Source organism: Phoxinus phoxinus (assembly GCF_949152265.1).
Source record: "Phoxinus phoxinus genome assembly, chromosome: 2".
In the NCBI taxonomy this organism is placed as follows: domain Eukaryota; kingdom Metazoa; phylum Chordata; class Actinopteri; order Cypriniformes; family Leuciscidae; genus Phoxinus; species Phoxinus phoxinus.
Window position 1 is genome coordinate 5,041,326 of NC_136877.1, and position 24,549 is coordinate 5,065,874.

At 36.6% G+C, this 24,549-nt stretch overlaps 1 protein-coding gene across 12 annotated transcripts in view; it reads left to right on the plus strand.

The window, feature by feature from the left end:
• Nucleotides 1–24,549, plus strand: part of neo1a (neogenin 1a) — a 180,151-nt gene that overhangs the window by 141,713 nt on the left and 13,889 nt on the right. For 9 of the 12 annotated variants that reach the window (XM_079598740.1, XM_079598743.1, XM_079598735.1 and 6 more), the window contains exons 8-16: nt 2,435–2,660; nt 3,749–3,903; nt 8,767–8,915; nt 9,643–9,781; nt 11,196–11,245; nt 15,662–15,806; nt 18,105–18,215; nt 18,298–18,492; nt 20,837–20,932. In XM_079598740.1, the coding sequence (XP_079454866.1) occupies nt 2,435–2,660; nt 3,749–3,903; nt 8,767–8,915; nt 9,643–9,781; nt 11,196–11,245; nt 15,662–15,806; nt 18,105–18,215; nt 18,298–18,492; nt 20,837–20,932 (1,266 nt within the window). The remainder of the gene's footprint in view (nt 1–2,434; nt 2,661–3,748; nt 3,904–8,766; nt 8,916–9,642; nt 9,782–11,195; nt 11,246–15,661; nt 15,807–18,104; nt 18,216–18,297; nt 18,493–20,836; nt 20,933–24,549) is intronic. The other 3 variants (XM_079598739.1, XM_079598744.1, XM_079598734.1) reach the window with 1 other exon arrangement.

Genomic DNA, 24,549 nt, shown 5'->3' on the forward strand with positions numbered 1-24,549 from the left:
GACTCGCACTTAACTGTATTTTCCTTTTTGAAGTGATTTCAATCATATTTCAATCAATTAAAAACCATCATGTTGAACCGTGCGCATCTGAAGCGTCTCATTTATCGGCTTTAATATATCGGCCTCATTTTCTTTTTGGGCTGATAAAGCTAACATTATAATTAAACGTATATCGGTTGATACCGATATGGTGGCCGACATATCGTGCATCCCTAGTTTAATTTTGCAAATCACCGTATAGGCACGGTCACTCCAAAAGCGTGATGAGATTGGCATGAGACGCTTTTATTTTGGCGCCGATGATAAAAACTCATTTAATTTTTTTGAGAATATTCCACTTTAAAACTCAAACATGATCTAAAATCAACTAAAAAGAGGGTAAAACATCATCCTGCACCAATTTAAATGATAAAGCTTATTAATCTTCTCATCATGACCACCTTTACCAGAATTTATCATGTTCTATTGTATTTATTGTGGTACATTTTAACTAGTTGTATAATTTATAATACGTTAAGGGAATAGATTGCTGTACACTAAAAAATGCTGGGTTGTTTCAACCCAATTTTGGGTAAAATATGGACAAACCCAGCCGTTGGGTTAAAAATGTAATGTAAAAATTTAACCCAACGGCTAGGTTTGTCCATATTTTACCCAAAATAGGGTTGAAACAACCCAGCATTTTTTAGAGTGTAGCTATATAGTTTAAATGTGAAGTTTTCCAGAGGAAGAAGAAAAGCTAGAGAGATTGTCTGAACCAGAGACGAATGCTGAGTGATATCTTTTTTTCTCCCTGAGGCTAGACAGATGAACATTGATGGCTTGTCTTTGTGGAAGACTGTAATTGCTACAACTAATGTTTAATTTGTTCTCCGTCTAATGGATTTTGTCATTTAGGGGAAGCTATAAGCTAATGAGTGCTGCTAACAGTGTATATTATCAGTTTCTTCTGCTACTGTCTGTTCACAATAAGACATGCCGAGCACATCTCAACACAATACATCTCGCAGAACCTTTTATGTTCTTTCATAGCTCAAGAGATTATGAAGGTAATTGTACAAGCGCAGTATAGGAGTGTAAGGTTGTAATGTAATGCTTTAAGGAAGTGTAATATACAGGTGAAACTCGAAAAAATTGAATATTGTGAAGTTATTTTAGTAATTCAACTTAAAAGGTGAAACTAATATATTATATAGACTCATTACATGCAAAGTGAGATATTTCAAGCCTTTATTTGTTATAATTGTGATGATTATGCCTTACAGATTATGAAAACCCCAAATTCAAAATTAGAATATTTTTCCTAAGCCATAATTATAACTAATAAAGGCTTGAAATATCTCACTTTGCATGTAATGAGTCTATATAATATATTACTGTCACATTTTAAGTGGAATTACTGAAATAAATGAACTTTTGCTCGATATTCAAATTTTTCGAGTTTCACTTGTCTGAAAGTTTAGCGATTGTAATTGTTTTGTGTGGGTCAAGGTCACATCTCTGACTTGACTCTGCCAATAAAGTATAATCTAATCTAATGAATAAAGACATCAGTTACATCAAGTCTCCTAACATTCCCTTAGAGAACATAAAATCGAGAGATTTTTGACGCACAGTAAGTCAGTATAAGCTGTGAATGCTCTGCACACCCAAAAAGCTTGGATTTTATCCACCTTCACTTACAGGAATAGTCCACACAAAAATATATGTATTTATTAATTTACTCACAACCAAACCCATTCACATAAAGCCTTTTTCTTCCCAACAATCAAATATACTGCAAGAAAATTCGCCATGCCAGGTGTTTGACATATTTTTAGCAAAAACAATATACAGGTGAAACTCGGAAAATTAGAATATCGTGAAAAGTGTATGATGCAGCTTATGAAAATCACAAATTCAAAATGAGAATATTGTGTAAAGGTTTTCATCTTGTGAAAAGCCATAATCATCAAAAATATAACAAATAAATGCTTGAAATATCTCACTTTGCATGTAATGAGTCTATATATATTATATTAATTTCACCTTTTAAGGTGAATTACTGAAATAAGTGAACTTTTGCACGATATTCAAATTTTTCCAGTTTCACCTGTACTTCGCATCTTGAGATGAACTATTATAAATATGAAAAATATTCTCATTTTTTCCACTTCAGCTGTTTTTCTCCAACTACATGCCTGACATTATTCCATCATGATTGCATTTTTCATGTTTCTTTGTGATTTATTTCACTGTTTTGTTGATTTCCTGTCATGGAAAAGCCATTGTTATGTTTTTCTTTGTTTGTTTGTTTTTCTTTTTATGTGTTCTCCTGTGTTTTGCTCTCCATCCATCCATCCATCCCTCCCTCCCTCCCTCCCTGTATTTCTGTGTGACTTCACTATCCGCCCCCCTCCACCCTTTATTCCTGCTTTGACTCACACACTGAAAGATGTAGCCCTGCCCTCCCCCCCTCCCACCTCACTGACCCGTGCCACTACTGACCATCTAATGCCAGGGTCCCGAGTCGGCGCTGGTCCCAAACCCTCCGGCCCGCGGGACGTCGTGGCCTCGCTGGTGTCCACTCGCTTCATCAAACTGACCTGGCGTGTTCCCGCTGAACCACACGGAGAAGACGTCACCTACTCAGTGTACTACAGCCTGGAGGGCACTAACAGGCACGCAGTTTATCTCTTATATACACACTACTACTGTAGCAAAGTTTGGGCTCAGGAAGATGGTGACACATCTTGCACTTTTATTCTGCAAGGATCCATGAAATTAATCAAAAGTTACAGTAAACTTTTGTAATGTTGCTAAAATATTTATTTCAAATGCGTAAATGCTGTTCTTCTCAACTTTCTATTTATCAAAGAATCCTGAGAAAATGTATTACGGTTTCCACAAAAATATGAAGCGATAGTAATCAGAAATGTATGCTGAACATATAGCTTTGATCACAGAAATAAATTATAATTGACAATATATTCACATAGAAAACATCTATTTAAATTTTTTATAATATTTCACAATTTTACTGTTTTAACTGTATTTTTGATCAAATACCAACCTTAAACTTTTGAGCCTTAATGTACCAGCAATTTATTAGAATTTAATTATCTATCTATCTATCTATCTATCTATCTATCTATCTATCTATCTATCTATCTATCTATCTATCTATCTATCTATCTATCTATCTATCTATCCTATCTATCTATCTATCGAAGTATTTATTCATCATAATTAATGATTATTTATATGAATCATTTTAATTAGTGTACTGTATATTTAGTACTATTTAAAATAACTTAAAAAAATACTGCATTACGGTAATGAGATTTTAGAATTACACAAAAAATTAAAACATTCATATGTATTATGGTTACGATAATGTTTGTGCTTAATTGTCATTAAACAATATCATACATGCAAAAAAATGCAAATATATAAATAATATAATAAAATATAATGTAAAAAATTTCAGAAATATTTTATTTGCATTTTGACTATGAAGTGAAATATGACCCAGGCATGTTTTCGTGTCCTTCACCCTCCGAGAAGCCGTTAATAATGGATGCTATTGATTATTGTATTCTGTTCATTTGTTGCTATTATTTTAAGCCACATGTTGTTCTTTTTCATATTTATAACGCCGTTCTGACGGAGTTGCTTTTGACTACAGAAAAATATGAGAAGCTTTAAATCACCAAATCATCAGTCATCTCCTGTTTGAGTCTCACGTGACGCTTCTGATCCTGTACAGGGAGAGGATAGTGAACACCAGTCGTCCAGGAGAGATGCAGGTCACCATCCAGAACCTCATGCCAGACTCCACGTACGCCTTTCGTGTGGTGGCGCACAACAGAAACGGCCCTGGAGAGAGTTCAGCGCCGCTGAGAGTAGCCACCCAGCCTGAAGGTAAGAAGGCTTTTCAATCAACATCACCAACATTCCCCATGGATTTAAAGGAAAACTTCACTTTTTTTGGAAATAAGCTCATTTTCCAAATCCCCTAGAGTTAAACAGTTTTACAGTTTTCGAATCCATTCAGCCGATCTCCGGGTCTGGCGGTAGCACTTTTAGCATAGCTTAGCATAGATCATTGAATCTGATTAGACCGTCTCTCTCAAAAAAACTGACCAAAGAGTTTCTATATTTTTCCTATTTAAAACTGGACTCTTCTGTAGTTACATCGTGTACTAAAACCGAAAGAAAATACAAAGTTGCGATTTTCTAGGCCAATATGACTAGGAACTATACTCTCATTCCTGTATAATAGTATAATAATAATCAAGGAACTGCTGCCGTACCAGCAGCGCAATGATATTACACACTTAGTGCCGGTCACGTTGGAAGTTACCAAGCTGGGGACTATTTTCAGGCGCTGCGTAATTTTTATTTTTTTGAGAGAGATGCTAACGGTCTAATCAGATTCAATGATCTATGCTAAGCTATGCTAAAAGTGCTACCGCCAGACCCGGAGATCGGCTGAATGGATTCAAAAACAGTAAAACTCAACTGTTTAAAGCAGGGCTATGCAGTTTTGGGAATTTCTTCGCTGTATTCTCGCTTTTTGCTCGCAAGTTTCTCTATAGAGCTCCCCCTACAGCTTCGGAATAGATATTTGACAACACTGTCGAAAAACTTGTTGTTCTTATTTACCGGTTGTACAAAGAAACTGTTATTTATTAGTCTATCCACTCTTATAAGATGTTCACCAGTGTCTCAAGCCACATTCATCCGTGCGGAGGAGCAGAGCCGAAGCACAAACAACACAACGTTCTCTGCGATATGCATCCCGTTTCCTTTTTTAACTGCTGGAGGCCCAAACGTTACATAGTGTAGCTTTAACATGCTTATCAAATCAGAATATGTCCTAATGAGATTCATGGAGTAATTCAAATTTGATGTTTACTAACTTAAAGTCCCCCTGTAGTCAATCATTTTATTCCTTAAAACTCATCTTTGATCAGCAAAATTACATATTTAAAATGTTTTCCTTGAATTTTTTTTATATATGCCTTAAAATAGCTTGAATGTAACTCCACACCCTTGCCTCATTTAGTATTTGCGGTTCTATGAATATGCAAATGAGCCCCGCCTCCACTCACTCACTCACTCAGCGCAGAGATCCACTGGTTGACGATCACACGTTGATCTGATTGGTTACAAGGTAGTGTGTGACGTCAGAAACACCAGCGATTTCAAACCGTGTTTTTGAGACTGTCTTTGGTTCACTGCAGTTTTAAGCAGAAAATACTCTTATACTCTTAGACTTAGACTTTGACTTTGTCTTAAAGCATATTAAAAACCCCACTTAGACATATAAACAACATTTAAAAGCTTGATTTTCACCACAGGGGGACTTTAACACAGTTGTGTTACGATTACGAATTACGCTCTGACAAATTCCAGTGGGCATCAATGCATGAAATCAAGCTGACGTGTCGTGTTCACGCTCACGTACTTGTCTGGAGTGTGTTTTGGGCCTTAGAAGATTATGCCGAACATGTTCTCTGGAGTTTTTCTTTCCCAATGCCTCAGTTTAAAATCTCATTATAGAGGTAAGCACACACGGTAAACACCTGCTGACTTTTAAGCAAACATGCCTCTTGAAGGTATATGGCCTGACTCCATCAGTGTGAAACATTATCAGCTCAAACTCAGTTTCTGGGTCAGTCGTGCTCCTCTGTGTGTCCTTGGCTCTGACACTTTATAATGTGTGTTAGCGGGAATCTGGCGCTCTCGGGAATCCTGCTGCGCGGAGATCCTGGTGAATTTGAACACAAGTCATCTACACACACTCGGCGAACGCACTTAATCCCATCCCGGGATCAGAAGCAGCCGCCGATGTTGGACAGAACGAGTGTCTGTGGAACTGAGATAAAGCGATTTCTCACTCGGATGCCAGAAACGCGTGATCAAAGTTTGCAAAATGATTCATGTAAGACATCGAATGCGGTTTATATTAGAGCTTGAATATGACGGATGGTTCAGTGTAAACATAACTGGATGCATGTAGTGGTTGCAGACGTGTGGTGAAGGGGTTCAAGCCCCTGTGGAGCTCAATAGGAGATATTATGAGGAACGTTCATGTTGCTCTTCACATTACAGGGAAAGTGTGTGTTTACTGAAGTGAGCGGAGACTTTCGTGTTTCAGGAAGGACATAAATAAAGTATTAGTAGTCCATATACTATTTGTGGGCTATTTTCCAAGTCATATGTTACCCTGGACCACAAAACCAGTCACATGGGTCAATATTTTGAAATTGAGACGTACACATCATCCGAAAGCTGAATAAATAAGTTTTCCATTGATGTATGGTTTGTATATATGGTCGAGATATGACTATTTGAAAATCTGGAATCTGAGGGTGCAAAAAAATCTAAACATTGAGAAAATCTCCTTTGAAGTTGTGCATTTATGTTCACGATTGTGCTGCATTCACTCACAATTTTTTTTTAAATATATTTACAGTAGGAAATATACAAAATATCTTCATGGAACATGATCTTAATATCCTAATGATTTTTGGCATAAAAGAAAAATGGATAATTTTGACCCATACAATGTATTGTTAGCTATTGCCACAGATACCCGTGCGACTCGTGACTGGTTTTGTGATCCAGGGTCACATATGATCACTTTATGGTGATTTTCAGCAAATAATTACCTATATTTGAGTGTCTTTCTCACTTAAAGTTATTGTATGACTTTAGAAGACTTGGAATATAGTGTGTGAATCATATGATCTGTCATTGTTGGGGCTTGACAGTCCCTAACCTTCACTGTAAAAAAAGATTAGTTGACTCAACTTAACTAAGTCAAGTCATCTTGTTGCTTTGACTGAGTTAATTTGAGTCAACTTATAGTGTCAAGTTTATTACACTTCAAAACACAAATTGATGTATGAACTTGACACTATAAGTTGACTCAAATTAACTCAGTCAAAGCAACAAGATGACTTGACTTAGTTAAGTTGAGTCAACTAATCTTTTTTTACAGTGTTGTGGAAAAGAAGTGTGCTTAATTGTATTTAATGTACACTTCAAATCTTTAAAATATATTTAAATGCTTTACTTGCATATACTATAATATGAATGATATAAAAGGCCACTTAAGTGTCATGATTTTATTTCTTAATACGTTAAAGGGTAACTAAACCCCTGGTCAGAGCCTGACTCCACCCACTGGCAATATTTGAAAAATGCTGCAAAAGTGGGCAGAGCCCAGTGGAGGGGGGAGTGCACCTGAGACGTATCTCTCTGTAGGCAAGGGCGTGGTTAGCTGGTACCCTCTTACATCACAGGGTACCACAACTGCCACTGCAGTAGCCACCGTTCAACCTGAAGAGGGCAGCACGTTTTTACACCATATATTGTAGAAATAAAACACTTTATATCCAAATGTCAAAAAAATTACTTGAATCAATGAACAGCATTAATAAAGCCCCAGTCTTACAGATCATTAACTAAAAAAAGTAGTTTTAGGGTTTAGTTACCCTTTAAGTACACTTTTAAAAAGTGCAATTTGTACTTAATATTTCAAATTAAAAGTTTTTTTCTGTAAAGCACATTTTAAATCATTGGTTTAATAGTCGTTTGTTGTGCTTTAAAGAAATACACTTACTTGATGAATAACACACTATAGTTATTTTATTATAATTTGTCAGAACAATTAGCAGCAGGCTTTAACAATATTTCAAAGACAAAAGAGGAAATATTGAAATTACAGTGGATAAAAAAGTACTCTATATTACGGCTAATTGCATTAAATAATTTATAAATTATAGTTAAACATGCAATTAAGTGTTCTATAACATTTACATTTAGTTTCCACTTAAAGTATATTACTTCCATAATAAGTACTAATTTTAAAAGTATGCTACTTCTTTTTCACTAGAGTGGTCACTTTATGCTTTATTTTATGGAAAAGAGCAGCGTGAACATTATTCATAATTTAAAAGTAAAGTTACACGGGTAGTAAATTATAACTGAATATTACATTTTTTGGTGAACTATTTAGGTTTCTCCAGTGGGATTGTCCCTTTAATATAAAAGTGTCGGCTCAGGAACTACTGGCCATCGTTCAGTTGTTTAATGTCCATGCTATTTGAATGATATTATATTTCATTTAATGCTCAGCTTGGATTGGCCGTGCAGGACGAGTCCCTGAAGGCACGTCAGTTGTGAGCGTGTTGGAAAACAACAGATTTAACGGACACTCGTCGTCGGACACTATAATTGAATGTAATGATTCATGACCCTAGCAAGTAAACAAAAGTTAAGCAACATAGAATCTCATTTCCATTCTCTCCGCTCTGCTGAGCAAATGAAATCACGTCAATCCTGCAGCCTGAGCGTGTGTGTGTTATTCTGTCCACACACACCACTGTCATGAGAGATCTCACTCTCTCTGTTCAAGTGCTTTTCAAAGCGTTATTGGCGTGACTGGTTTACAAACACAAACAAGGTTGATAAAGCAACACTGAACATATCAGCGAGAAACAGTGACAGACAAAAGGTGCCGGTAATAAAATTAAATGAAATAAAATAAAATAAACTGAAATTAAATTAAATGAAATAAAATAATGAAATAAAATAAAATAATGAAATTAAATTAAATGAAATAATTAAATAATTAAATATTTGTTTGAAATAAATAAAATAAAATAAAATTACAAATTAAAAAATCAAAAATTTAAATTTATATATATATATACACACAGTGCTTTCATAATGTTGTTTTTCTAATTTTTCTCCATTCTTTCTATGTATTAGTCCAGGTTCCTGGTCCTGCTCCAAACCTTCATGCAGTGATCACGTCCCCCTCCACTGTGAGCCTCAGCTGGGACGTGCCCCTCATAGGCAATGGAGAAATCCTAAACTACAAGATCTACCTCATGGAGAAGGGCATGGACACTGAGCAGGTAAAACTAGAGTCCACCTCCACCTCCACATTTACCTTCACCTCCACCTTCACCTTCACCTCCACCTTTACCTCCACCTTTACCTTCACCTCCACCTTTACCTCCACCTTTACCTTCACCTCCACCTTTACCTCCACCTTTACCTTCACATTCACCTCCACCTTTACCTCCACCTTCACCTCCACCTTTACCTCCACCTCCACCTTTACCTCCACCTTTACCTTCACATTCACCTCCACCTTTACCTTCACCTCCACCTTTACCTCCACCTTTACCTTCACCTCCACCTTTACCTCCACCTTTACCTTCACATTCACCTCCACCTTTACCTCCACCTTCACCTCCACCTTTACCTTCACCTCCACCTTTACCTCCACCTTTACCTTCACATTCACCTCCACCTTTACCTCCACCTTCACCTCCACCTTTACCTCCACCTCCACCTTTACCTCCACCTCCACCTTCACATTAACCTCCACCCCACCCCATATATATATATATATAATATATATATATATATATAAATGTATATATTAATAAATTATTTGTATTATGCACTTATATTCATATTATTCACAAGTATATTTACATCATATTTATATAATAAAATATGTCTATTATCAGTATCAGTCAAAATATTTACATTTCTATATCTGTGCAGTCTCTGTGTATAATAACTGGCTATATTAGCTGGCTGTATCTCTGACGTGTCTCTCTCTCTCCTCAGGATCTGGATGTGAACACACTGTCCTACACCATGACTGGACTGAAGAAGTTCACAGAGTACAGTTTCAGAGTGGTGGCCTATAACAAACACGGACCTGGAGTCTCCACTGAGGACATATCCGTGCGCACATACTCTGATGGTACTTACAGTAAATCTTCTGCTTTTGCTTCGCCTTGCTAGTCAGTTTCCAGCACTCCTCCACTCATTTACCATGATAAGGGGTGTAGCTCTACTAGGCAATAAAGCAACTGTAGCTGCATCAACACAGCAATACCAGCAGGGTCCCAAAATAACTTAATGCCATACCTGCCAATGCTGAGTGAATTACTGGTTTGTTACCTCCCGTGAAACTGTATTTTGTAGTTATTACTATATACTTCAACTGGGACTCGTGAGCTTCTAGCCATCTGTTAAATTTGTTATGCTCACTGTAAAATTAGGCCATTTTTCTTACGGTTATTGTGAAATGGAGTTTTTATAAAGTGTGTTGGTCTGAATATAGGCTTGACATTAACACCCGGTATCAGCAGTGGTGTGTAACGCAGTCACTTTGGTTGGATGAATTTTAGATATATTATATACATTGTTCAATTGTACTCTTTTAAAAAGGCATCTGAAAGTATACACTAAGTGCAATGTAGTGTTGTCAAAAATATTTTTTTCGTTACATATCGATACTGAAATATCTGAAACGCTTCCAATACTTCTAATTTTCCACAGAATAGATACACGATATCAGCTGCTCTCTCTCTCTCTCTCTCTCTCTCTCTCTCTCTCTCTCTCTCTCTCTCTCTCTCTCTCTCTCTCTCTCTCTCTCTCTCTCTCTCTCTCTCTCTCTCTCTCTCTCTCTCTCTCCCTCCCTCTCTCTCTCTCTCCCTCTCCGCCTCTCCTCACTCACTCGTTTAGTTTGATGAATATTGTTGGTGTTACAGGGCTTGAATTTTGCCGTGGGATTGCACGTATTACACATAATTTTACTAAATCCCGCAGATTTTGTGTGCGCACATAAAGCCGCTTCTCAGGACTAAATTTTGTTATTTTTGCTGCTTATTGCGCTTAAACGGTCAAATACACACAAAATAATGTGAAAATGCACGTCTTGGCGACAATTCACGTAAACACAGTCAGTTATGTTTTAAGTGAACGTGAACACCTGAGAAAGAAAACGCATGTGTAACAGTGTAATCCGTGCATTTGGTCTTAAAGTGACAGCAGCCTAATAAACCTGTTGCCAAATTATGAGATAATATAAATATCTATGCCATTTTTTACCATGGTATCGATGTCAAAATTATGGCTTGTGAAAATGCCACTAGCCACAGTGGCTGGTGAGCAAATTATGTAATGTCAAGCTCTGAATATACAGTAGATGCCACAGTGGAGTGCTTTGAGAAACATGAAAGTAGCCATTGACAATAGTGAAATATACAGTTTAGTGGTCATTATACAAAACTGTTTGACTGCTCAGTACTGGCATTAACCAATCAGAATGCAGTAGAACCATGTAATGAATGTGTATACGACTGTTGTTAACCCCGTCCTCCTGTGTTCAGTCCCCAGCGCTCCGCCACAGAACATGACGGTTGAAGTGCTGAACTCGAAGGTAAGGCTGTATGACAGTGAACAGTGAAGCGTACAGTCGATCTGATGAAGAGGCTCATCTGTAAATGCACATCTGTGCACTGTCACAAAGCTTCACATCCTCATTTACTCTTCCTCGGTGTTCTCCTCCTCCCCCTCTTTCTCAACATACAATTTATATTTGTCTAGCTGCCGGGGAATATGAGTCTACCTCCTGTTGTTTTTATTCATGAGTGTGTTTATTGTTCTAGTCATATATAGACAAGCTAGCGTCTAGGGTTGTGAAAATGCATTTAGCACTATTATTTCATGGCGTTTGCTAAGGCAAGAATGACTTGCTTTTAGAGTTTGAACAAACCCCATAAGCCTAAGTGTTAAAGTGCCCCTGTTATGGTATTTTAAAGAGTTCCTAATTGTAATCTTTTACAATAGGTTTACATGCTTCCATGGTAAAAAACAACAACACTTTTCTCGTAATATACTGTAATTGCTCCTCAGTTCTCAAAGAGTCTGAAAACGGTTTGTTTGAAGATTTAGGATGAAGAACATAAGCCATATTTAAGGACCACAACATTATAGATTTTTTTATTTATTGCCATGACTATTTTAGAAACAGTATCCCCAAAGTATCAATACAGATAACAACAACAGCAATAATAATTATTATCTTACAATAAAAAAAATAAAAAATCAACAAACACTGATGGCCAAATTATGCCAGTGATAAAGAATACATTTAAATTAGTGCTGGGCAACGATTAATTAATCGCATCCAAAATAAAAGTTTGTGTTTCCATAATATATGTGTGTGTACTGTGGATAATTATTTTATATATATATAAATACACACACATGCTTGTATATATTTAAGAAATATTTGCATGTATAGATTTATATATAAGTTATATTATATATAAATATAAATATTTTATATATAAATAACAATTTTTTCTTAAATATATACATGCACGTGTGTGTGTATTTATATATACAAAATAATTATCCACAGTACACACACATATATTATGGAAACACAAACTTTTATTTTGGATGCGATTAATCGTTGCCCAGCACTAATTTAAATACAATTTGTGTGAATGTTTTTACAAGTAACCACTATAAAAAGTAATATTAGTATTTTTTATTAATTATAGACATAGTTTATTATTAGTAATATAAAATTGTGATGTTTATGTTTATAATGTGTTCATGACTTATAGTTGCATTTAGCAGATTAGAGCTGGGCGATAATATAGTTTATATTTTATGTGACGATACAAGCAATCAAGCGCATATATATATATATATATATATATATATATACACAACTTTTAACTCTTTCCTTGCCAGCGTTTTTTTTTTTTTTTTTTAAGTGTCCTGTCAGCGTTTTATTTTACTGGAGATTCATTACTCTTTCAGAAGATGTGTAATAGCGCCCCCTACTAGCCTGGGTTTCCCCAGACTGCCTTTGCGCAGCGCGATTTTATTCTCGCTGAAAGGCAGTCTGGAAACCATGGATCTGATTTTCGCCTCGTTTAGGGAACCAATCACAGAATGGGGAGGGAGCAGCAAGACGATGACGACATCTTTGCGACACAACTAAGCAGTTTGTTTATATCTATGTAGTCAACATGGCAGCAGACGCGAAGCTACCTTTTGATGCAGCCTTAGATATTGTTCTAAGTAGTTTAGATCGCAATTTTATTTAGAAAAAAGAGCAGCGTTTGGCGTTAAACCATTTCTCTACATACGTCATCTGGTATAATGGAAACGATTGGCTATGCGCATTTGATAGACATTCTTAGCACCCAATAAACGGCGCCGGCGCATTCGTAAACCACGCCTCAAATACGAGAAACTGAACGTGTGGTTCCCAGACCCAAGTCTCAACGAGAATTGGGTCTGGCGTTAGCCAGGCTAGCCCCCTACCGTATAACTGCGAAAACACAGAAAGCCAGAACATTGTCAATAGCGGGGAATCGTGTAATAAATGACGGAAAATTATTTCAATGGCGGGGAAAGAGTTAATATATCGCTGGCCAAAATTATAGTTTGCATTTTTTGACAATATAACAATCAAGCAGTTGATATTTGGGTTGCGTACTTCATTGTACAGTACGTGCACAGCATTCTTACCCAAGAAAGTACTGGGTAATATACAGCAACTACAGGAGTTAAGCTTAGGTTCAGAGTTAGTACCCAGTTATTGTAATAAGTGCCTAGTGTGTACATGTTGAACAGGCCTGTACAATAAAGTGTGATTTGCTATATAGTATAGCATCTTCTGTGAGTGTACTATGTATATGGGTGATAGAAATACATTCAGCGTTCAACAAATACTTTAAGAACCCATCAATAGGTCAAGACTTAAACACTAGCAACTGCACAGTAACTGTTCACAACTCCCTAGCATCGTAACAAGACCGTTTTGCAATCCAGTAGTATTTGCATTGTGGTTACACACAGATCCACACACTTTCAAGCCTGTAATGGGTTTTATGGCTCAGTAATTAGCACTGAATTATAATGAAGGCTTTACGTCCCAGGCAGAAGCTTTATTCTTTCAGTTTTGTATATTGCATGAGAAGACGGTTAATTAGCGGGATGCTACGGACTGTGTCGCGTCCCGTTGCATGGCTACGCGACAGACGGGGGGATTCAATCTGTGTGTGTGTGTGTGTGTGTGTAATGAACACAGTGACTTAGTGTATGAGGCCCACACTGGTACCACCTTGCACACCCCTGTGACCCATAAGTCAATTGAAACAAGTTTGTGTTTGCTGAAAACACAAGCAGCGGTTAGCGAGGTAAACTGGAATTGGTAGGAAATTGAAATACAGTAATTGCATACTTGGTGCAGATTTAATTCGGTTGATTCCCTCATGGCCCGTGAACACGGCAACTGTGGATACTGTTAATTAATTCCCCACCCACGCTGGGCGGCCTTCATTATCCCAGCATGCACTGCAGGCCTCCTCCATCTATCCCGAGCCTCAGTCCCTCAGGCTCCTCTACACTTCACAGCTTTATCTATTATTCATGCGTTCGGTGCAGGCCGGCCTCCACGGCTCCCCCAATGCCCTCTGTTGCAGGACTGATATACTTGCACATGCTCTATGTGGGAGACGATCACGTTCTGTAATGGAGGCCTCGGGGAGACAATGACTTAGGGTTAGATGCCTGTGCTCAGGCTTGTTACTATTATGGTTTTGCATGTAAAAGCCCGGAGGAGCTGCTGAATAAATGGCAGCGCTAATATACTCACTGTGTTAGAAATCTAACAGTAAATTCGGACTTACTACATTCGCCATTTTGTCATTGTCATGTGACCTACGCCATCAGTTGCGTCGCTTAGGCTTAGGGTGACCACCCGTCCCGCTTTGCGTCGCACCGCAAGCATTTTAACCCCTTGTCCCGCACGTTTTCATCAGTCTGTTGGTTTTTAATTATCATATTTAGAAAACGTGTGTTCTTTTGCCTTTTTAAGAAAGCATTTTATTTATTCTTTTTGCGGCGTATCTCACCTATATTTAACAGCGCTTCGTCAGAAGTACAAATACAACAGCCGTTTTTTAAAATCCTATCCAATGGTTGAAAAAAAAGGAGTAAACACGGTCACTAGTAGGTTTTGATGGCTGTCAATCAAAATGTGTGATTCGTTCCATGTGTTCCCTGTCAGAAAACAAATGGATAATTCGGTAAATTAAAATTTTTATTTAACAGAATTTATCAACTTGTTGCCTGCTGTGGTCGTTTTAATTCACATCCTTTCTAAAAATATGAAAGTTTTTGGTTTAATATATTCTTAATATATAACACTGTCAATGTTATATATCAATCTAATTTCATGTTGTTTTATATTTTATTTGTTCATTGTTAATTTTCCAGACATTTAATCTGGAAAGGCGAGTTATTCAGCTCCACAATAGCACACAGAACAACAGGCTGAATAGTGTCCGGTATGTTAACGTAACACATTAACAGTTATTCAGCGACACATTAGCATAAAGAACATATACCTGGGAGTCTGAATAGGCTAAATTAACATTAGCCAGCGAGTCCAACAAGTTACCGGTAAGCAAGTTCACCAAGCTCCCGATCTCATTCCTCAACACTGAATCCATTGAGTTCTTCCTCGGTGTCGCTTCTGAACAACTCCGCCAACTAGAGCGCCCTCTCGCGGCTGTAGACGGTAATGTTTTCTCTTGGTTCATCTCAGTCAGTATGAATAAATTTTGATATATAAGTCGCACCTGACTATAAGTCGCAGGACCAGTCAAACAATGAAAAAAAGTGTGACTTATATTCCGGAGAATACGGTATATAGTCAGGAAGTATTCGATATTGGATGCAGCGACTGTGTTTATGGCTGTAGAAGAAAATCAGAATGTGTGATACTGAGGATATTTTTTGGTTTTCCCAACTGTTAACTTTATAGAGCATCATGATCAGATGGCAACCTCCACCGGCAGACGCTCAGAACGGGGAGATCATCGGCTACAAGATCCGCTACAGGAAGGGGACGAGGAAGAGCGAGGTGGCGGAGATTACGTCAGGATCGCAGCTCTATCAGCTCATAGATGGTAAGCACATGTCAAACTCAGAAGGACGGAAAGATATTTGGTTGTTTTCAATCGACCTCGGCACCAATAACTGGTCGATGAATAAAGCCTTGTGCACACGGGATGATTATCACGTTTTTTTAGGCTTTTTTCCTCGTGTCTTTGTGTTCATACCCAAGTGATTTTCACTGGCGATGCACCAAGTGAACGTGCAAATTCACTCCCTGACAGTAGATGGCGCTTATTGAAAAACAGAAATACCCCATAACTCTCTCTTATGGAGATTTTTTGTAGTCACTGTCATAAAGTTCTTTGTTCAGACACCAAAGAGACCATCAGCTCTACATTCCTCTTGCCTCATTACATCTTCGTCGTCTTTCTCTATCAATGTGTGCTCGGCAAGACCGTTTTGTGCTTGAGTGCCACCACGTGAACAACAGCGCCAATCTCATTGGTCAGCCAGTTTTTAACCAAAAAATTACACTTTTACGCCTGGTGTTTTGCGCGTCAGTGTGCATACTTACTCACATTGGCGCCCTTTGTTTAGTCGCGAGGCGTTAAACGTCTGTGAAAAGCGAGCGCGATAATTGTCCTGGTTCGCACGAGGCTTTACTCTGAGTTATCAAATCTGCTGACGGACTTGACAATACAAAAATATGTTATAGGCCTGTCAGCTTAGTTACTTTGAGTTAATTTAGCACAATTCATAAACAATTACACATTTATTCATCCACCCTGATTCTATTATAATAATTAATGTACTTAAATTGATTGATTTTGTTAACAAAATGAATTACATGACACTCTAGAAGATAGTCACTCATTGAAAAACCCATATTGGCTGATAATTATTTTATTTTTTAGAAAGCACCATTACATTTTGTTGTTCATACCCATATACAGTCTCTAGAAAAGCTAGACATATTTCAAAATGGAGGAGCCTGCAAAAATAGAGCCGCAAGTGACAAACTCTCCATTAATCAAACAAAAGTGAAAATTAAATGAAATCCCAAATAGATATCAACAGCTTCTCGGGTGTCACGCTGTGGTCGGCATCAAAGAGCATAATGGTTGTTTTCTATTCCGGTTGAGTTGAGATGAGATATTTCTCAGTTCAAAGGCTTGAAGTGGAGTGTTAAAAGAAGACGTGTGTTCCCGTATTCCCACAAGGCCGTAGGAACAGCTCTGATTTTGCATTCGACGCTCTGAGCAGACGCTTATTAACATTTTAAAGCAATTACAACCTCTGGCTTATTTAAAGACAGCAGGCATTCTCAAATCGTAGTTGTTCGTGTCAGTCGAGTGTATAAATCAGCACTCGAGGCAAAGCTGTAGCTTGTAGGTCAGTGTGTCGCACAGGTGATGATGATGATGATGATGATGATGATGATGATGACGACGTGGGGGGGTTATCGATTGTGTCTCAGTAAATGGCTTGAGAAACACACGTGAGTGAAGCGTTTTTCTGTTTGTTTCCAGAGAAATGAGCTGGCAGATTGAGATGTAGTACTTTACTGTTACTATTGCTAATACTTGTGGTGAGCAGCTGTGTAGGAACCACCCGGAACATGTTAGGAAGATGAAAAAACAAGCGCAAATCTAGTTAATTTGTGCAGTTTTAGCTAAAAAAGTTGTCAAGTCACCTTTATTTATATAGCGCTTTTCACAATACAGATTGTTTCAAAGCAGCTTTACAGAGATAACAGGAAAATAATGCAACAAAGTTCGTTTCCAGAAGAAAATAGCGTCCCAGTCCAGCTTAAGTAAGCTCAGTGATGTTTCATTTTTGTTGTAAAAAAGATATTAATTTAGTTACTTTATTTCAGTAATTCAACTTAAAAGGTGAAACTAATATATTGTATAGACTCATTACATGCAAAGTGAGATATTTCAAGCCTTTATTTGTTATAATTTTGATGATTATGGCTTACAGCTTATGAAAACCCCAAAATCATAATATTGTGAAAAGGTTTTCATAAGCTGTAAGCCATAATCATCAAAATTATAACAAATAAAGGCTTGAAATATCTCACGTTGCATGTAATGAGTCTATATAATATATTAGTTTCATCTTTTAAGGTGAATTACTGAAATAAATGAACTTTTGCACGATATTTACATTTTTCGAGCTTCACCTGTACTACATAGCCGCTCTGGAGAAAACCGTGAAGTCATCGTCCAGCTCAGTTCAGTTCTCATATAATGGTGTCAATGCAAGCAGATCAATAATATCGTTGAATATTAAACTAAATAACAACTAAAATGTTGTCTTTTATTTCACTAAGCTTGTAGTATTGAGTTTTCCGCCATATTTTCCAGGTCTGCAGCGAGGCACTGAATACATGTTGCGAGTGGCGGCCATTTCGGTGAACGGCACGGGTCCCGCCACAGACTGGACCACGGCTGAGACGTTCGAGAGCGATCTGGACGGTACAAACTGGCAGAATCCTGTGAAAACTGGAGCTGGATTATAGATGACAAAGTGTAATTTGTTCTCGTTGTCTGGTTACAGAGACAAGTGTGCCAGACGTGCCCAGCTCCTTGCATGTGCGGCCTCTTGTAAACAGCATCGTCGTGAGCTGGACGCCCCCGGAGAACCAGGACATCGTGGTGAGGGGTTACACTATCGGCTATGGCATCGGCAGCCCTCACGCACAGGCCATTAAAGTGGACTACAAACAGAGATACTACACCATTGAGAACTTGAGTAAGACCCCTCATGATAATAATGATGTTGTTTGCACCCAAAATGTTCTGGTTCCTGTAGGTAGATTTGTTTTGCAGTGATAAACATTATAAACAGAGTAATAAACACAGACAATAAACCTTAAACAATAAAAAAATTATATAAAAATTAGGGCTGTAAACGATTAATCGCGATTAATCGAATCCAAAATAAAAGTTTGTGTTTACATAATATATGTGTGTGTATTGTGTATAATTATTTTGTATATATAAATACACACACATGCATGTATATATTTGAGAAATATTTGCATTTATATAATGCATATATATTTTTATATGATTTATATTATACGTAAATATAACTATTTTATATATAAATAACACATTGCATGTACATGCATGTGTGTGTATTTAAATACAGTATACAAATTAATTATACACAATACACACACATATATTATGTAAACACAAACTTTTATTTTGAATTCGATTAATCGCGATTAATCGTTTACAGCCCTAATAAAAATTCAATACAATTTCAACTAAATGCTAAATATGGTAAACAGCATTTTTTTCAGATTAAAAATAGATTTTGTTTATTAATAAATATTTTTATTCAATTACAGAAATTTTTTGTACTTTTTAGAAAATATAAATATACAGTATATAAACATTCAGAGTGAAGATAGGTATAAAAAGGTCACAAATAAATAATTAAATAAATAGTTAAAGTTTATATTAAAACTTGTATTAAATAAAAAAGTTTTCATTTTATTTTTTGACACAATTTATTTTATTTATTTATTTTCCATTTAGGACCATAATAAACTGTGTGAACATTTCAGTCGGTGTATCATAATGATGTCAGGTTGAACTTGTCATCATATTAAATAAATCAACCAAACAAAAAAATAGTTTAGATGTAACTACATAAATCACAGATTACCTGACCTGTAGTATTCTGGTGCACGTGAATGTAAATGTCTCACTGTAAATGATGATACACATATACGATGACCGTACCATGGTAATGATTTTCAATACTGTGCTGTTTTGATGTCTACTATGTAGGGGTGTCACAATATATCGCAATACAAAAATGCAACAATATGTATCGTGGATAGTTCACCTAAAATTAAAATGACTGTGCATGAAACAATTCAAGTTTTCAGAGTTTTAGTGTCAGTACTACATTAAACTATATATAAATGTTGAATATAATGTATAATAATACAATGGGGGAATATTGTTGGGTCCTGATAATGCTAAATGTCTGATGTTACCAGTAAAAAGTGTCTTATATTTAAATGCATCTAGTCAGTGACAGAGTACAGAGAGATATTAGTCTAAAAAATGTCAGTGCTTTGGGTTTCCAGCACCAAGTCCAAGCCTATTCATTTACACACACAATGTAAAACCAAATTTAACAATTTTAATCATTTTTGTCAACCTTTTATCATATGTCTTTGAGTTTCGCAATAATATCGTATCGTGAGTTCAGTATTGTGATATGTATCGAATCGTGACATGAGGGTTTAGTTACACCGCTACTACTATGATATACAATTATTTTCATATGCATTAAAGATGGCACTTGATACTTCAAAGAATACCATGTTATTACCATGATGCATTTCCTAAAACAAACAAACAAAAACATATTATTTTGCTGCAAACATGCTTTTTCCTATATTGCTATATCGGTAACACTTTACAGTAAGGTTTCATTAGTTAATGTATTAACTAACATGAACTAACAATGATCAATACATTTGTTACAGTGTTTATTCATCTTTGTTAATGTTAGTTAATAAAAACAGTTGCACATTAGTTTATGATGTCAGTGCATGAACTAATGTTAACAAATACAACTTTAGTTTTTAATAATGTATTAGTAAATGCTGAAATTAACGTTAATTAAGATTAATAAATGCTGTAGAAGTATTGTTCATTCTTAGTTCATGTTCTGTTAACGTTATATATCCTTAAACCCGCAATAATACCACTGCACTTTTTGGTAACTGAATTGGTAACATGTTCAATTTATGATTCATTCCTTCATCAGACAAACACGTGAAGTACATTAGCACTCATTAAGCAGATCTGTTATCTATAAAAGTGAATGAAAGGAAGCAGAACTGGGAAAATGGAGATTTACCCCTCTCTCCACCCCATTGTAATTACATTTAAAGAAAAGAGGAAAAAATAATCATCAGAAGAAACGGCATAATTTCAGTTTTCGTAATTCGTCTAATTACACGAGCGAGGATCAATAATGGTGTTTAAATCTGCACCCCTGCTAGGATGATGAATATGGCTGAAGCCCCGTTTGATTAGTTAAATGATTGTGTTTCTCCTGCCAGATCCCAGCTCACACTACGTCATCACACTGAAGGCCTTCAACAACGTGGGGGAGGGAATCCCTGTGTACGAGAGCGCCATCACACGACCCCAGTCAGGTATAACACACACACACACACACGCACGCACGCACACACACACACACACAGCTTCAATACACTCGTCCTGCAGTGTACATCAGATACATCCTCGTCAAACATTGCTGTATTCCTAATAATAGGAATGCTAATGATGAATCGATTAATTGTCAATAGGGGTGTGAGAAAAAAATTATGTCTCAGTATTTTCTGGGATTTTATCAATAACGCTAATTAATCTTTATTTTGCCGAGTGTGTTTATTGTGTACCTTTAGCAGGTTTAGGACTGCTGACTCCTAAAGTTTTTGATATTCTTCATATTGTGTGCGGTGGTCGGTTCGCAGCAGTGACAGAAATAATATTTTCCAATAAGTTTAAAATAGAGATGCACTGATGTATCGGCCAATAATAGGTATCAGCAAAAAATGTTGCTGATAACTTACTCACCCCGATGTCATCCAAGGTGTCCATGTCTTTCTTTCTTCAGTCGAGTTCAGTTTTTGAGGAAAACATTCCAGGATTTTTCTACACAGAGTGGACTTTAATGGCAACCATCTATCCCAATGTTCAAAGAAGGTTCAAATCCCAGTCAAGAAATAAGGGTCTTATCCAGCGAAACGATTGGTCATTAAAAAAATAAAATAAAAATAAAATACTTTTTAACCACAATTGTTCGTCTTGTGCTGGTCATTACGTAATCACGTTGGAAAGGTCACGTTCTCGTTATTTGTCTGTGTACTCCGGTTAAAAAAAGTAGGGAACGGCGAAAAAGTCCATCTCATTTTCTCCTCCAACTTCAAAATCGTCCGACATCTTTGTTTTAATTTTAAAAAATTATATTTAAATTTTTTTCGTGACCTTTCCAACGTGATGATGTAATGCGTGGCGCGTCGCAGACCAGCACAAGACAAACAATTGTGGTTAAAAAGTATATACATTTTTATTTATTTTTAGAAAATGGCCGATCGTTTCGCTAGATAAGACTCTTATTTCTCGACTGGGATCGTGCCGAGACTTTGAATCTGCATTGAGACGGACATTTGAACCTTCTTTGAACATTGGGATAGAGGGTTGCCATTGAAGTCCATTAAATGGAGAAAAATCCTGGAATGTTTTCCTCAATAACCTAAATTTCTTTTCGACTGAAGAAAGAAAGACATGGACATCTTGGAGGACATCGGGGTGAGTAAATTATCAGCAAACATTTTTTTTTAAACTTAATCCTTTAAGTTTCTGGGTAATCATATATTGCATATTGATGCTACGGTTATGCATAGTGTTTGAGTGTTGCTCTCTCATGTCGTAAGCGTTCTCCAGCAGACCCCGGTGGCCTCCAATGCTTTTCTTCCTAGCAACCAGAGGAATTGATGATGATGAGATGTAGATAAAGCCATCTGCGCTTCACAACTGAAGAGCTGCTTAATAGCGCTGAGCATGATGGAGATGCAGAGCTTTGGTTAAACACCGACATACAGGAACATCTCAACATCACAGGAAATGAGTCACTCCACCATTGAAGAGCGTGTCGACATGGCTCATTGGTCAAAGATTATAATTAGCATTTTAAAACATTGTTCATGGTGAAATTTACATTTTTTATTAACTGAAGTGCTAAATGTTTTGCTCATCCTGCAAGTACAGCTTTTCTTAAGCAACGAGAAATTTTTTTGTGCAAAATTAGATTTAACCCCTTAACTGTCAACATCCCCCAAGCGGAAACGCTACTTCAAAACCGTTTAGCAGGCTCCTCCCCCTAGTGGGCGGGGTCATGTTTCATATTACTACATTTATTAACTATTTTATAATCACATTTTTTTGTAATCTTGACAAAACATCGTCAGAAAGGTCTGAGACTCTGTTTTGTGATATAACTGATATTTTGACAGAAATTTATTAATTTGTTACAGGAGAACACTTTTTTTTTTTGTTATAAAATTCAATGAAATGTGTGTCACCCGGTGGCCATTTTTGGTATAGCGCCTAAACAAAATCTCATAGAAACTTATATCAACTTCAAATTTTGAACACAACATGTTTTGTCTACTGAATTATAAACAACGTAGCAGGGCTGCATTTTTTTTAGATAAATATTTTTTTTTATTTTTTTTTATAGCGTCTGATATTGTGATTTTAAAAACAAAAATTCCATGTTTGCCGTGCTTGTTTGTAGGGCTGCATAATGTAGCCGAATTTTTGTTTTGATATAGATTATTAATATGGCTAATAATAATTAGATAACTTGATTCACGCTGCACAAGTAATAAAAGAGAGAGAAACTAAAGCTGGACACTTTCTGAACACCGGATGATTTCTCACCTGGCGTTTTGCTCAATGGTACATTCTTATTACCTCCCAGCATGCAATGTGGTCCATGGCATTTCTCACTTCTCCTGGTTTACCTTTAACTGAACTCGAGGGAATCTGCTGCAGGGCTTTGGAGATCTCGCGTACCCATTCCTTCATACAAGCATCACTTCCACCATTAGAGAGAATGTAGGAATGTTTAGTAAGAAGTAAAGGTGACAATTGTCCCTCTTCCAGGATATAAAGACATGTTTAGCATAGAAAAAGAGATTTTAATATACTATTACTGGATGTAAAACAGTATGTGTGTTCGAAGAGTGCAATTTGAATCACAAACCCAGTCTGGAGTCACACGGGTATATCTGTGGCAATAGCCAACAATACATTGTATGGGTCAAAATTATCGATTTTTCTTTTATGCCAAAAATCATTAGGATATTAAGTTAAGATCATGTTCCATGAATATATTTTATACATTTCCTATCGTAAATATATAAAACATGTATTTTTGTGAGTGAATGCAGCACAATCGTGAACATAAATGCACAACTTTAAAGGAGATTTTCTCAATGTTTTGATTTTTTTGCACCATCAGATTCCAGATTTTCAATAGTCATATCTCGACCAAATATTGTCATATCCTAACAAACCACACATCAATGGAAAGCTTATTTATTCAGCTTTCAGATGGTTCAGATTTCATAGAATTGACCCATATGACTGGTTTTGTGGTCCAGGGTCATGTGTGTAGTGTTATGTTAGGCATTGCATGCTAGTTGGACAGTGAGTTCCAGGGAACAAGCAAAGATCAAACCTCACTTACTTCTAGTGCTGTGTGAAAGAGCATTATGGAAAATAACCTGTTTTTTCCCCACTTTTCCATTTGAAAACGAGCCAGAAAGAATGTGTTTTCATTTTTACACATATAAGTGAGCATATTTTCCCACTGTGAAATGTTATTCTTGGAGGGCGGTTTAGGAAAACATGATTTAAGGCAGGCAAACAGCTTTAAATCTATAAAAGGATCAGACTTCCAGATTCATTCCCTATATATATTTGTATTTGACAGTATCATATCAGCAAACCCGAGTAGGAGCGTACATTGAAATTATTTGAAAGATTTAGCTTGATATAAAGCTGTGGAGAAAAATTTGCATCTCCGGTGCCTTGACCTAGACAAGGTCATCGTTTCCACTCCTCGAATTAAAATGAATAGACAGGAAAGAAAAAATAAATAAAAGCCTTTATTCTGCTTCCTCTCGGGACACATTTGGTCAAATTGCAGTATAATTCATTAGAGCAACAGATCTTAACTTTTTGTTATCTGCATACT